Below are 15387 nucleotides of genomic sequence, written 5' to 3'. Positions count from 1 at the left end.
TCTAGAGCTACTGCTGCCCTGCTCCAGCCAGGCTGCGCAGGGAGCAAGCTTCAGCAGTGGTAGTAGCAGGTGAGTTCGCCTGCCCTCCCTGAACCTGCTCCCAGACTGGTGGGGAACATGAGGGAAGGGAGAAGGGACCCAGCCACACTGCTTTCACCACTTGTCACTGTCCCCAGCTGAGTCCAGCCCCTGTACAGCCTGGCTAGAGCATGGCAGGGGTGGCTCTGGAGATCCCCCTGCCCCTGGGTCAGCGGGGGACAGCGACAGCAGCAGGCGAGGGAAAGGGAGAATGGGAGGAGAACGAATGTGCAGAAAGATGAAGGATCCTTACCTGCTTCAGGGACTTGCCAAAATGCCTATACGATGCTCTTGCAGTGCGGTCTGAAAGAGGGATGCAACCATACTGAACCACCTCCTCCAGATCGTATGCCATGCCCTATCAGGATGAAACCAAGCCATTTTTTCCGAGAGAGAGAGAGAGAGAGAGAGAGAGAGAGACTATACATGTTATTTCATAGCCTGGTGATCCCACTCCCATGGGATATAGGACCTGTCCTACTGCGGTCTCACATCCCAAACATGTTCCCTGACCACAGGGCACTGGCTACTCCGGAGCTCTTCTGGTTTTCACCTGAAACTCCACTGAGACTAAAAAAAACCTTCTGGAATAAACATTTTATCATCCCATGGAATATTTCAGTGTCAATGAATCAGCATTTCAAAAGGACTTCTTGTCTTTGTATAAAGTCCCCAGTTGTCAGGAGGGTCTTTGCAGGTAGATGTTTAGTGAACTATGCCTCAAAATAAAGTTACCGTGAGAGAAATAAATATTCCTAGTCCTTTTTCCCAAAAGGGTGCGCTGAGGCATGGCCAGTTAGTTCACACACATATCATATCCGTCATAGCGCTGGGAATTAATTCAGAGCTCAGTTGTTTGCTTCTGCTACCGGGAAATACAGGCCCCTTGTACCAACTTCAAGAGTTATTACCTTACAATTAGAGCCAGGAAACTAGGGGGTATGACAAACAGTCCATCTGCCCTACCCAATAGGCACACTCCAATGACAATCAGTGGTCTTGGGCAGACAACTTCATTTAATTGTGAGGGTTATGCCTGGTGCAGCCATAAATCTCTGCAAAGGACACAAAAATGCAACTCCAAGGTGGTTATCAGTCATACTAAAAATAGACCTGGTCTCAGCAACCCCTTACAAGTCACTTGGACAGCAATCCCTTATTCACATGAGCTCCTCTCCAGACTTAGCATCACTATCTATGCTTTAGGGTCACGTGGGCGGATTTGTAGCCTTGGGCCCTGTCACTGTAAAATATAATTAAATTGTTACAAATGAAAGCCAGAGGGACTGCTAGGTGACTTCTTTTAAAATGCACATTTGTTTACAGCTGAAGGGGATTATGCAAAAAAGAAAAAGGCAGCAGGTACGTGAAATATACTGTCTAGCTGAACAAGACAATCAGACTTCCGTCTCATCATCCTCGAATAGAGGAGAAGAGCGACAACGAAGGAAAGAGACAGAAAGCTTAGCTGTGAACCTTCTAGCATGTAAAAAAAAAAAAAAAAAAATCCAATTAAATTCAATAAAAGAACTGTACCAGTGTGTTCATATTTAAGTAAGTTGGTAATTATTAACTCAATTTGTCGACGTACCTCCAAAGTGAGCTCTCCGTGATGCTCCCCAGGTTGTAGTCGTACAGCTTTGTCAGAATTAGAATCACCTGAAGGCAAAAGGAGAAATCATGGTTAGTCTCAAACAATTACAATCTCATAGAACAGAAATGACCCCAGGGAAGACTTAGGATTCCTTTAATGGGTGCTTAACATAATTGAATGAATTGTTAAAGCATTTGCCTAAATTGACATGGGAAGTGTTTGCAGAGACCGTATGTCGAGCCAATCAGACAGCTCCCTGTTCAGCTCGGTTGCAGCTTCTTCCCCCACAAGGCATGAGGGGGACGCTGATAAGCCGACAAAACACTTTGAGATACGAGGGGTATCGGCAGTACGTGGCAGAAATGGCAATGGGCTTCTGCTAGATTTCCTGAGCACAGAAACTCCCTGCCCGAGCCGTAGCCGGGATTCCCGTAGTCCAATGCCCCTGGCTCTAGCGGGTGCAAGGACTTTGCAGCAGGTAAATGCCGGATTGTCCAACCCTCCCAACGCCCTCACCCTCGCCCCTAGCACTTGAAGACTAGCTTATAGTTAGAACATGCCATTTTGTATCCCTTCTAATTTTTTTCTTAGGGATTGAAAAGCCTCGGGTCTCCAAGTTGAGTGGGCTGGTTGCGTTCGGTTCTGCTACTGTTTCAGTACTTTGCTTCGAAGTGAGGGTTTCTGGGGCAGAGTCTGACACACAGTCCTGGAGCTGGGCCCAGCAGCTAGACTTCCCCAGCCTCGGGGCTGTGTTAGGAGCTGTGCAGAAGTTCAATTAGATCAGTCTTGCCAGACACAATCTAAGTTAGACTACCTCCGTGGTACAGGTAACATGGATCAAGACAGCCATTTTTAGACTGATCTAACCTTCCTGAACTTCTGGACAGTTTGCGCTTAGATCAACCTAACTAGGGAACTGGGTGAAGTAAGTTAGACTGGGTGGCTACTTGTAATGTGATCTAACCTCCACCTACCCTCCCCGAACGTGTGTCTATACCCAAAGAGGATAAACAGGCCTAAGCTGTGGGCAGAGAGAGCTTTCAACTGCTTAAGAAAAGGACTCCCCAGAATCCTCAATAGTTGTCACAATATAAATGGTTATCTTGGCACCTTCCTCAAGCAGAGCCAGCCTCAGGAAACATGGTACCCTGGGTGCACTTATATTTTGGCACCCTCCATCAAGTCAGTGGCACTGCTGTGGGGAGACAGAGGCAGGCGGGCAGGGGCATGGGGCACAGTCCGCGGGGTGGTGTAGCAGCATGGTGCGCCAGGCAGGTTGGTGGGCACCGCTGCTGCTGTGTGGGAACAAGGCGCTTGGACCGGAACAGGCTCCACCCTCACCTACACATTCCCAGCCTGGCTTCTCCTAGGCAGCGCGGAGGGAGAGCACCGCAGTGAGCACACACTGCTCACACACGTGTGCGCATGCATATGTTTGGTGCCCCCCGACCATAGCACCCTAGGTGCTCACCCACATCAACCACACCTAAGGCCGGCTCTGCTTTCCATTGTAATGCAAAAGCAGTAAATTGCTGTAACTTTAACCCTGAACGATACCAGGGAAAGGTTTTGCTGCACTTGTATGACCACTGGAACGTGCAGAAACAAGTCACACTGCAACAACCTATGCAGGTATCATTCAGCACAGTTCTGCTGAAAGGTGCTTGTATTTTTAGAGTTGAAGAACTAGGGCTGTGCTTCCAAACCTCAGGAGAGAAGTACATGGACCTTTTTGCATATAAACTGCATGCTCATGCCTGGATTCATCAAATGCCCTCTGCACGGCTATGCACGGCACCTAGCACACGTGGGATCTGGGTTGTAAATGACAATTCTTTGCTATTTCATCTTGTCCAAGAGCAGGTTCCAGAGTGGTTATACTAACCAGACATGATCCTCAAATGGAACAGGGATCTGATGCAGACCAGCATCCTGACATGTGCAGAAGTTGAGCAAACTCATCTTAAAGCACTTGGGTCTGAAATGAGCCGTTTGCTAATCACCTCCGGGTTTTGGCCAATATGTCTCAGGAGTCTGCTTGCAGCTTTGGCAGAAATTAGGAAGTGCTTTTGGATCGGTGACTACAGGGCTCCACTGCAGGAGCTGAAAAGCTGTTACTGAAAGATAGAGCAGCCGATGGGCTGCAGCAGCGATGATGCTGCGCTCCCGGCAGGGGCCTGCAAACAAGGCCTGACATCCCCCAAGTGCCAAAGTAGTTGGTATCAGACATTTCAGAAATCCACCTTTCTATAGAAAAAGCCATTTTTCAAACACAATTTCAAATTTAAAAAAAATATCAACCAGCTCTGCTTCGGGGGGAGAGAGAGAGAGAGAAAGAAAGAGTATAGCATGCTCATGCGTGTGCCAACAAGAGTGAGAAGTTTTTTGAATTTCAAGCTGAAGTCACCCTTTAACACAGCCTACACTCCAGACAAACCACAGGCCATTATTTCTAATGTATTATTTCAAATGTATTTTTGAGGTCTTCCTCCCAGCTTGGTGTATATCTTCCTCTTCCTGCATCCTATTAAAGCTGTCCTTTTTTTAAAGGACCATAACTCCCCAAATGCAAACGTTTTGATTTAGATCTACCTCACCACACCTATTACTATCATCATCATCTAATATTATTTGTATTAAGCTTAGACTGGAGCCCCACCGTGCTAAGCATTTCATAAACAAGTAGTCATCTCTATGGGCAGAAACCATTGCTTGCTATCTAGATAGACATGACACACAAATGGTTGTGAGGAAGGAAGGAAGGAGTGGTGAAAGAAGATGAGATGGCTTAGCCAGCATCAATCACGTGGTCAGCTGTAGTGTCCTCTCTCCATCCTGCTCATGTTCTGATCCAAGATTGGTTATGAAAACCAACAACTCGGTTAAGTAACTGGACAATTGTTGAAACTTCCTCCTGTCCTTACTCCAGCCTCTCTCACCATTAGCAACAAATGTTTTTCCTGTTGCATTGAAGATTAAGGCTTTACCTTACAAGCATGGCCATAATTGGTTGCAAAAAGCAAGCCACTGAAATGCCAGTGCATGGCAATGAAAGGGGTCAGCTGGCCTTTCTCCTTACAAGGTGCTCCCTGAATAAAGCATGCAGGAGTGAAGACTCAAGTTCAGTGAAAGACTCAATGTGTGTCCACACATATGCATTTAATACACATTAGCCTGATTTAAGGTGCATTAAGGATACATGTCTGCATGTGCGCACTCTTAATGCACCTTAAAAAAGGCATAAAGCAGGTACCAAATTTATGCACGAATAGCTAAACTGCATTAGCGAATGTGTAGACATGTTAATGTGCATTAACGTGGTGTTTATCCATTGACTTGGGACTAACCTGAGTCCCAAGTCAGTCCATACACCTGTGTTAACGTGCACTAGCGCATACATGTGTAGATGTGCGCTCAGTTACTTCCCTGGTGGTTCAATCTGTGTGTTACATTCTGGAGGGGATATCGCTATAGAAAGATGCTCAGGACACTAGACAAGCCAAGGCTGTGCCTTTTTCTGGTGCTAAACCCACTGCAATAAAGTTGATGATTCTACGTACTTTTAACAGTACCTCTTTAAAAAGAAAGCTCCCATGTGTGAGGTGCCAGGCACCCCGCCGTGGTGTCAGATGGCGTTCCCCCGCAGATGCTTAACAAAGACATGTGCCAATTCAAGCTTTGCCAGCGCTAAATTTCAATCACTGTTCTCCCAGGACTACTTACCCGGGGCAGCAGGGCGGCTGTTTGTGGAAGATACAGAATTATGTTGCCACCATTCCTCACTGCATTCGCCGAATAGGCCTATAAATCCTCCACTAAGAAAACGGGGAGGGGTGCGCGCGCCAGCATAAAGCATTTGTGAAGAGTTGCTCCCCTGATACAAGACAGCAGTAAACTAAATAATGAAGTTCAGCCCCCGGCGCCACACAGCTACCATCCATCTGAAGTGGGAATTAGGGACACGGTGAGTGATAAAGCCCCATGAACCTGGGAAGCGGCTGTGCGAAACTACCTGCAAAGGGAAATTGTTTCCCAAGCGGAGGGGCAGCATCTTGCTCTTCCTGCCCTCCTCTTCCTTTTGATAGCCGGGCGAGCCCAGATGCCATGCAGAGGCACTTCATCAAGAAGAAACCAAAGGAGAGGCATCTTTCTATGGCATTTCAAGGAGGTTTGGCTCCAATCAATCTATTTAATCTCTCTGCTTTGAGAGTGCAAGAGGGAAGGAAGAGAGACTTGCTAACCTTTTCTTATGCCTCAATCGATTGTAGACAGCTAGAGAGCTCTCCACTCCGACTCCTGCAATACAGCTGCAACACGCACCTCCCTGTTCTTCTTTCCTCCTTTGGTGATCATTTAGGGATCTGGGACGTTTATTTTAAAGGAGTTCTTTCTAAAAGGAAACCGGCCCCATCCAAATATTGCCCAAAAGCTCTGGCAAGGAATATACATCCTTTAGATCTGATCCAAAATCTACAGACACCTTCCCATTGACTTCCATGGAGTTCTCACCACTCCCTCCCAGACCCAAACATCTCACCTCTAGTTACACTTACAGAAGTGATTCCTTACATCTAACAATGTGTTGCCCTGGTTCTTGATGGCAATGGCATCCATAGCGGTAGTCACTCCCACTGCACACTCAAACATCATTGCACACTCCCATTGCACACTCAGACTAACAACTAATCATGCAACTAATTTCAATACCTGTAAAGTCCTTTCAGGTTCTTCTTTTAAGCTGATACCGGGTAAGTTAGACACCAAGTCTTGAAATAATTCAAATGTGTCTCTAGACTGCCTATCGCTGTGGTATCTAAGAACATTACCATAGCTAGGATTCATCTGAGAAGCAGACCGGATGGGTTTCAGCACACAAAATATGCAGGCACCTATCTGACATACAACAAGCGTTGGGAATTTATCCTTGCAACCGCTCTATGGGGTAGGACAGGGGTGTCAAATTTATCTGGCCTCATGGGCCAGATGAGTGGCTCTGGACTGATTCATGCTGCAGAGTTGCCTCCACAGACTGCATCGGGACCACAGGCAACCTCTTCTTCCCTCCCCGTCCTGCACGCTGGATCCAGTGCCCGCTCAGGCTGGTCTGGGACTGCACCACACGTAGTGCCTGCTCTGGGACCTGTGCTGCATGTAGCACCTGCCCTACACCAGCCGGAGTAGGTGCTGGATCCAATATCTGGGGGTCCAATACTGACCTGTACCAGGAGAAAGATGACATAGTCCCACAAGCCGGATCCGGCTGTATCTCTGACACCCCGGGGTAAAAGATGTTCTTAATCTGAAGTTTATCAATGGGGAAACTGAGGCACGGGGCAGTCAGAGACTTGCCAAACAAACAGGCAGAGCCAGGAACTGAAGCCAGCTACGTGCAGTCCAAGCCTCCTGTTTCCTCTCTTCCTATCGTCTCCCACTGCTGGGATTATGACTTCCCCCCATTTTGGTACAGGATGCCCTGTGTACAACACATCTCGGCTTCCTTAAGGGACCCTTCTACAGCAATCTCACATATACCCACTGCATCCCAAACACCAGCAATACATTTACTCAAAACGGAGGCTCGCATGAAAACTGAGCAAGTCACTGGGTAACGAGTTGCTTATTTATGCCAGGAGTTCCTAAATGCACGCTCGCGCTCTCTCTCTCTCTTTTTAATGCTATTTGAATAACCCATGCACAACCATTTGCAAAAAAAAATAGTTATATATATATATATATATATATATATTTTTTTTTTTTTTTTTTTTTTGCTGTTTTCATTTCTATGTTATTTAGACTGCAAAAGGTTAGTTCATGTTTAATATTGGCTTGTTTATTGCTGGGGACTGTCGCTAGACAGCACAGGAACCTAACGAACAAAGACATGCATATTATGTTGTTCTAAATGTCAAAATACGAGCTGTGAAGGAATGCTGTAATGAAATGAAAAATAATGTCTCGCCCTTTGTATTTTTATTTTCTCCTGTGTTTGCACTCGATTCTGGGGACTTTTTCCCCCCCGCCCTCCTTTTCTCTATTTGCCAATCAATAGCAAACTAACAAGGGCAAGAAGAAAAGAACAGTGAAAACAGAGACAGGATGAGGAGCTGGAAGTCTGGTTTTCCCTGGTTTGCTGCTGTTTCTACAGCCTGGCTGTGAAGTCTTTTGTTATCTCACAAACACTGTTGAGAGCTCAAGACTTGTCCTGGTCAGTCCTGGTGTAAAGTCCTTTAAGTGGAAAAAGGCAGAGACAAGATCCACCCTCAGGAAGAATTTACACTCCATGAAACAGAGTCTAACTTGGGTTTTCCACATCACAGACAAGTCCTCTAACAGCCACCTACCGCTTATGTGCTGGGGGGGGGGGGGTCTATCTAGCTCACTGACCAGTTTCCACCTGGGCACCAAGAAACTACTCCCTGACCAAAGATTTACCAAAACTGGCACGATTCCTTAGGAAAAATAAGTTTCCTTTTCATAAAATATCTAACTATTTGCTGGTGAAAAGCCACGTTTTGTCAGAAAAGTCCTAAGGAGCTCCAGCACGTTTACGTGAGAGAAGTCACTTCCCCTTCTGCTTTTCAGAGGGATTTTCTTTTTTAATTGTGTGTCTCAGGCCAAATTAGTTAAATCAGCTCCAAATGCCATTCGCGGAGCAGAGCTGAGTCAGGTCTGTGGTGTTGCCACCAGCAAGTGTCTTCCCCCCGCCCAAACTCTTCAGCTTGGGGCTTCAGATGCTCCCAAATCCATGGCAGGCATCCTACATGCAAGCCCCAAGCCCGGAGGTCTTTGGCTTCAGATGCTACCAAGTCTCACTCGCCAAAACAGCAAGCTAGGAAGAAATCCCCCGTCTCCATAAAACAAAGTGTTTAGCTGACACCCTCCCATGGGCAAGCTATAGCATATTCTCATAGGGGGCAATGCACTGGACAGGTCACCACTCTTGTCTGCACGATGCCATTCAAGGTGATTATAGCCAACAAGAGACAGAGAGATACAAGTCAGCTGTTACAGCCAGACACATACCTTTGCTTTCCAGTTCCCATCATAAAGTATCACTGAAAAAGGCACTCCTCTTCTTGTATAAGGGCAATGGTCCTCTAAGGAAGACAGGTGTAACCCCACCTGCGAGGAATTAGCCTAGTGCAGGAAGCCAGGGAACAGGTGATCACAGGAAGGTCTTTAATTAAAAAGCCAGGCTGCAGCTCAGCTAGCGACCAACTCCTGAATTTTCCGAACAGGCCTAAATTTGGGGGTTTTCCCGTAATCTTTTCTTAGCAGCAGGCGATGCTACACCTGCCGAGAGGAAAAGGTGTATTGCTGCATGGGACTGGTGCACACGTGTGGTTATGGTGAAAATAGTCTAGCCGTGTTCACACCGTGCTGCAATCCAGCAAATTTGCTCCACAGCAGAGCTAATTCACCGAAGTAGCTACACAAGCAGGTCACCTTAAGAGTGACATATATGAGGGCCAGGAAGGAGCTGCAAGGCCTGAGAAAAGACCGTCAGGGAGGAGAACTGCTCCTATACCTGTTGTGTTAATAAAGCCAGAAAGGAGGAGACCCTGCAAAGCAGTGGTCTCCAAACTTTTTTGATCGCATACCCCTACCAGTAAAAAATTTTGAGCCCCAAAGTATGTATATTTATATTCACGCACCCCTATCAGTAAAAAAATTTTGAGCACACCCCCCCAATATATGTATATTTATATAAATATAAGTAGAAGTGCTACTATTTTCTTCCCGCACCCCAATGGATCGTCTTGCGCACCCCGCTTTGGAGATCACTGCTGTAAAGGACAGGACAGCTAATTGGACCTGCAGTATCGGTTTTGATTTGTGCCATGCTGTTTGGGCTTGGACAAATACCTCCTGCCCCCCCAAAGACGACTCTTCTGCAAAAAAAAAGGAGCTTTTTGCAAAACTCCTCCTTCCTTCCCCTTGCATTCCTGTCAACAAGCACATTCAGCAGTTCTAGATGGCTACATTGTGGTCCTGAACCATGGCAGATGTATTACATTACAGCCACCTTGGGGCACTTTTTTGACAGCCCCACTTCCCTTGCTAGTCACAACCACGTCTGTAGCTTGTCCCGTCATCATGTCTCTACATGCCCCTGCCCAACTGCAGAAAATGTAAAAAAACCCAGAACTGGGCACATCTACACATGCATTAATGTGCCCAATTACAGGGATGTATTTGATAGCCCTGTTGGTTTGAGACAAAAAGAAATGTAAAACTCCAGACCTCTTAGAATCACAGAAGTCGGGTAGGACGGGACCGTGTAGATCTTCAAGTCCGACCGCCCGCCTGGGCAGGACAAAAACTGGGCTCAGATGACTCCAGCCAGGTAGGCATCAAGCCTCTTCTTAAAGACCCCCAGGGTAGGAGCCAGCACCACCTCCCTTGGAAGTTGGTTCCAGAACCTAACCACTCTGACTGTGAAGTAGTTCTTACGGATGTCTAATCTAAACCTCCTCTCCAACAACTTGTGGTCGTTATTCCTTGTTATGCCAGGGGGGCTAGGGGAAACAAGTTCTTTCCCAAACCCTTCTGGTCCCCCCTGGTGAGTGTACAGACGGTCACCAGGTCCCCCCCAGCCTTCTCTTGTGGAGGCTGAACAGGTTCAGGTCCCATCGCCTCTCCTCGTAGGGTCTCTCCGGTTGTCCCCTGACCATGCGGGTGGCCTCCTCTGGACCCTCTCCACATCCTTCCACATCCTTCCTAAAGTGGGGCGCACAGAACTGGACACAGTACTCCAGCTGTGGCCTGACCAGTGCCGCATAGAGGGGGAGGATCACCTCCTTGGACCTGCTTGAGATGCACCTGTGGACGCACGACAAGGTGCGGTTAGCCCTGCCAACCGTGACCTCGCATTGTCGGCCCATGTTCATCTTGGAGTCAATAATGACTCCGGGATCCCTTTCTGCCTACATGCTCTCAAGAAGGGAGTTTCCCATCTTATAAGTGTGCTGCTGGTTACTGCTGCCCACGTGCAGCACCCTGCACTTGTCAGTGTTGAAATGCATCTTGATTCAGAGATGATATCTTTTATTAGACCAACTAAGAAATTGAAGGAAAAAATATATATATATTTATTTATTTATTTATTTATTTATTTTCTGCAACCTTTCAGGCATACGCACCCTTCCTCAGGCTCAGGGAAAATTCAAGATCGAAAAAGTCCCCGTAGGTAGAGAATAAACTTCATTTTGCACAGAGGAAGCTGAAGGTGGAAGTCTGTACCTCTGGGACCAGGAGGAGCAGACTTCTATGTTCAGCTTCCTCCGTGCAAAAAGAGGTTTAATTTCTACCTATGGGGACTTTTTACCATATTTAATTTTCCCTGAGACTGAGGAAGGGCACTCCCCCGCCACTGTAATTACAGGGCATTTAGTACCTGAAATAACAGGTACTAACTCAATACACAGTAATCGGTGCTACTACACCTTAGCGTACATGAACGATTTTTTGTGACACTTAACGAGCAGAAGATTAAGTCTATTGTGCATCAGCACACTTTTTTGCATGACGCACTAATACGCAGTAGAATTAGTCTAATCAGCGATTACTGTACACATGCCCACTGTGGAGCAAAATCTTTAGTCCTCTTTGAATAATGTTGCCTTTATTCTGTCTTGAATACCCCAGATAACTGCAGCTACATTCTCAGCATCCATCACTCCCTTATCAGTCCCTTCACCCCACCCCCAATTTGCTATAAATCTACACTGAACAGTTTCACCACAAATTAAGGTGTTGATAACTTTATATGTACCACTATCGCCAAGAGACTTATCTTCAGTGCCGTATTAGCTTGAGGTTATTACTCATGTTTTATCCCTAAATCAAATTCTTGTCTACACAAAAAAATCTCAAGCCTGACCTGTGTTTCCAACTTGAGGGATCTGGTCCATCAGATGGATATGAGTTGAAGCTTGAACACTGTTGATGCTTAAATTAGTACTGTAATGGGGATGCACTTATAGGTTACAGTTCAAGTTAGCACAACTCATCCGTCACTCTCAGTCTGCCACAGTTAGACCCCTAACAGTACCCAAACTAACTCATGTGCCTCTACACTACACTTTGGTTATAAAAGTTGCTGCAATGTAGCTATAATGTCTGTGTAGGACAGCATAGGTACTCTCACTTCAGCTAGGTTATCATGAGAGAAGGAACTCGAATCTACCCACTTCAGTTAACTATTTAAGCGAGGACAAGACCACAGACAGGTACTTTTGGGTTTTCCAAACCACGGGATATATTTCTTCTGCCTGTATTTTTATTAACATTTTATAACTCACCGTGCCAAAAATAAAAGCCCATGCATACTAAAACTCAGCCTCATTTACACAGAAAACTCTCACCACTCACATACATTTTTATCATCGGTAGTCTCACCAAACCCCCGAGGTCCTATTGGCAAATGTTTTTTCACTTTATGCTGCACAACAGGGTGCTAAATTCAAACAAACAACTTTTATAGCTCAGTGGTGGTAAGATTTCTTCTAATAGAAAAAAGCAATCAAAGAAGAAGTGGTTGCTATAACTTCTTGGGGTCTGGTTGTTACAATCTAGTGTTTTTAGATTAACCTTAAGTTGAGCCAGGAAGAGGTGTCCTACCAGAATCAAATGCTACATTAGCTATAGATCCCTGTTCGGGTACGTATAAACACCTGTTTTTCCATGTATTCAGTTATACACACACAGGTACAAAATAAGCCACTTTAAGACACCTATACCCCCCTGCAAAAAACCCACGTCAATCATAGTCACGGCACTCATTCTCACTGATTTCAATATTCAAGGTACCACTAAAGCTGGTTTAAGCATAACCACTGGATTTATGTAGGAACTGCCCACTCTCAGCTCCCCAAGTACCATGAAAGCTGCTTTTATTGTAACTCAATGCACCTCTTCTTCTAACAGCGGTCTTGAAACTGCCAGCATCTCCTGAGCTTCAGGGCTGCTCACAGCAGAGCACCGAGAGCGGCTGAGACGGTCTAAGGAACGAAGGGGTGTCAAACTCACCCATGCTCTGAGCTGGATCCAGACTACTGGGCTCCCTGCAGGCCAGATCCAGACGCAGTGGCAGCAATGGGCAGCAGTGGGGTGAACGGTAGCTGCCGTGAGATTTCATCAGCGTGCTCTGCCCTCGAATCCTTGACTTTTCTACTACATGGACACACAACAAGGCTCCACAGGCCGGATCCAAATGGTGGGTCATAAGTTTGACACCACTGGTTGCGCTTGTTGACTGGTTACCGGTTGCACTCGTTGCACTTGTTGACCTGTTGTCTGGACGTGAAAGAAGCAGTGTAGACGCTACAAATTTCACCTACCTAAGCAATGGGTGCATCGACACCAGGTTTGAGCAGGGAGCGGAAAACAGTTTAGTCCCCTTTATTCTGGAAACTGAACGCGATTATGACTCAGTTTTCTTGAGTCCCGTTCTTGGCTTTTCCACAGCTTTCATTGGGCCAGTCCCTCAGTTTCTCTGAACCTTGGCTCCATAAATGCAGAACACTAATAACTTTAATTCCTTCATTCCTCTTGCCTATTTAGACTGTACACTCACTAAGGCAGAATATATTCCTGTGTGCTTGTTTAAAGCTTAGCTCAACATTGGTTGTATCTGATACCATAATACAAATAAGTAGAGAACAGTGAGAAACAAATTCCTGTGTCACCATTTTTTCCCCTCAAGTTTTTCCTTTATACAATCAGAATGAAACCAATGTTTGAAACATTAAAAAAAACATGTGCATGCACAGGCGCGTGCGCACACACACACGCGCGCGCACACGCACGCACACACACACACACACACACACACACACATCACAGCCACCAGAATAGCAATAGCCTGCTGATTAAGACGGGTTCAAGTTCCTGCTTCTTTCAGTTCCAGTTAGCAGCTTGAACCTACCTCTCCAACTTCCCAACTCTTCACACTCCAGCATGGGTCTTCGGTTTAACTAACTCTCTCATTTTAACCAAAAATTCAACAACCCAGACCTGAGAATCCCACCCCCCCCAAACATTTTTTTTTTTGCACTCTGCAACAAAAAAGCCCAAATCACCAACAAATAAAATAATATAAAATAAAAATGTATTTTATTTTATTTTAAATTAAATTAAAGCCAAACAAACCAAAACCCATCTTGACCAGCTGGGTGAAACTTAGCTTAAAAAACCCCACTTACGAGTGAAAAAGAAGTGGTGCAGAGACTAAGTTACCAGCAGGACCAAAAGCAGCCCTTGGAGATCCCAGTTAACTTGCAGGATATTGCAGAGCAACAACAGATACCCAAGTTGTAGACCCCATCTGTCACCCTGAAGCGGGCCAATGCAATGCAGCTGTTCACATGCGTGTAGCACGGGTTGTATCAGACTGCCTTGCACAAACAAAGTCATGATGAGCTGAAGCTACCATGCACTATTATACAACTGATGCTATACGACTGATGCGAACATGCACTATTATACAACGGATACACTACTGGAAGAGTTGCACGGAGGTGTCAAGAATGAAATGCTGCTTTCTATTTATTTATTTCACTATATTACCAACCGGAGTTTTTGGGGGATTATTTCCAAATTAAAATCCGAGCCCCACAACACTGCGGAGGACGATTCTCCTCTTGCGCTTTATTATATACTCTGTCAATCAGCAAGTCTCCCTAAACATACAATTACTGGCAGTACATTAGCAGGGATACACAGCAAGGGTGAAAGCTTCAATTAGAGAAAAGCACCAGGCTGATTTGCCTCTCAACTGCTCTGTCATGCAACTGTGAGTAATTCTGGGGTCTTCACGCTCTGCTCAAGAGTGAGGAGTTTCAATGCTGAGCGGCTGTTTGAGAAGTGAAATGGGGAAGCCTGCATCCACGAGTGCCAGGACACCTCTGAAGAGCATCTCCTGACACCTAATTTTAAGTGCAAACAGAAAAGCTAGGGGAGACACTGGAGACAAAAACGACCAGCGCGCAGATCTCCGTAGAAAAAGAAGAGGTTTTGAAAACGCATCCCCTGTTTATTTGGATCCTGCTTCGTGGTCTATATTTATTGCAGACAGACCCAGAATATTTATGAAAGGGTTTAGAAATACCCATAACCCCCAAAAGGCAATCAGAACTCGTAGTAGAGATGATACGTTTATTAGACCAACAAGTTTTTTGCAAAAAAAAAAAAAATGTCTTTTTTGCAAAACTCTTGTTGGTCTAATAAAAGATATCATCTCTACTATGAGTCCGGATTGCCTTTTCCTCTAGACCAATACGGCTACAACCTGGATGCATAACCCCTCAAACACGCAGCATCTCCCAAGCTGGCAATGCATATCCCTGCTGCCAACACAAGGTGTAATTCATCTGACTCTTTCGGAGGAAAGAAAGAAACGGAGAAGCACGGCAAAACTAGTCACACGAAGAAAGGTTGAAGTAGAAAGACCTTCCTTGAGAAAAGAACCAGGGCTGAAAAAAAAAATCATCCAGGATTAATGTGGTATATATAATGCCTCACAGACTGCTTATTCCGAAGCTTACTACAGCACATAAAAGTGAAAAATTAGCATGCAATGAATAATTTATTTAGCGCTTTACTGTTGTTTAAACAAATCGCTTTCATGAAAGCGATGTGTATTCAAGCAATAAATCACTGTTTAGCACTCTGTCACAGGGAAAAGATACCACTTGACAGAATTATTGAATGGC

The 15387-nt window shown here is 45.6% G+C and overlaps 1 protein-coding gene across 3 annotated transcripts in view; it reads right to left on the bottom strand.

Annotated features, from left to right (window-relative positions):
• SORCS1 (sortilin related VPS10 domain containing receptor 1) overlaps window positions 1–15387 on the bottom strand; it is a 427318-nt gene that overhangs the window by 279796 nt on the left and 132135 nt on the right. For all 3 annotated transcript variants that reach the window (XM_090056794.1, XM_090056795.1, XM_090056793.1), the window contains exon 2: window positions 1670–1737. In XM_090056794.1, the coding sequence (XP_089912920.1) occupies window positions 1670–1737 (68 nt within the window). The remainder of the gene's footprint in view (window positions 1–1669; window positions 1738–15387) is intronic.

This window comes from Crocodylus siamensis, chromosome 7, assembly GCF_052110815.1.
Source record: "Crocodylus siamensis isolate JL-2025a chromosome 7, ASM5211081v1, whole genome shotgun sequence".
Taxonomy (NCBI): domain Eukaryota; kingdom Metazoa; phylum Chordata; order Crocodylia; family Crocodylidae; genus Crocodylus; species Crocodylus siamensis.
The sequence above is the reverse complement of the archived record's forward strand: the minus strand, read 5'-3'. Positions and strand labels throughout refer to the sequence as shown.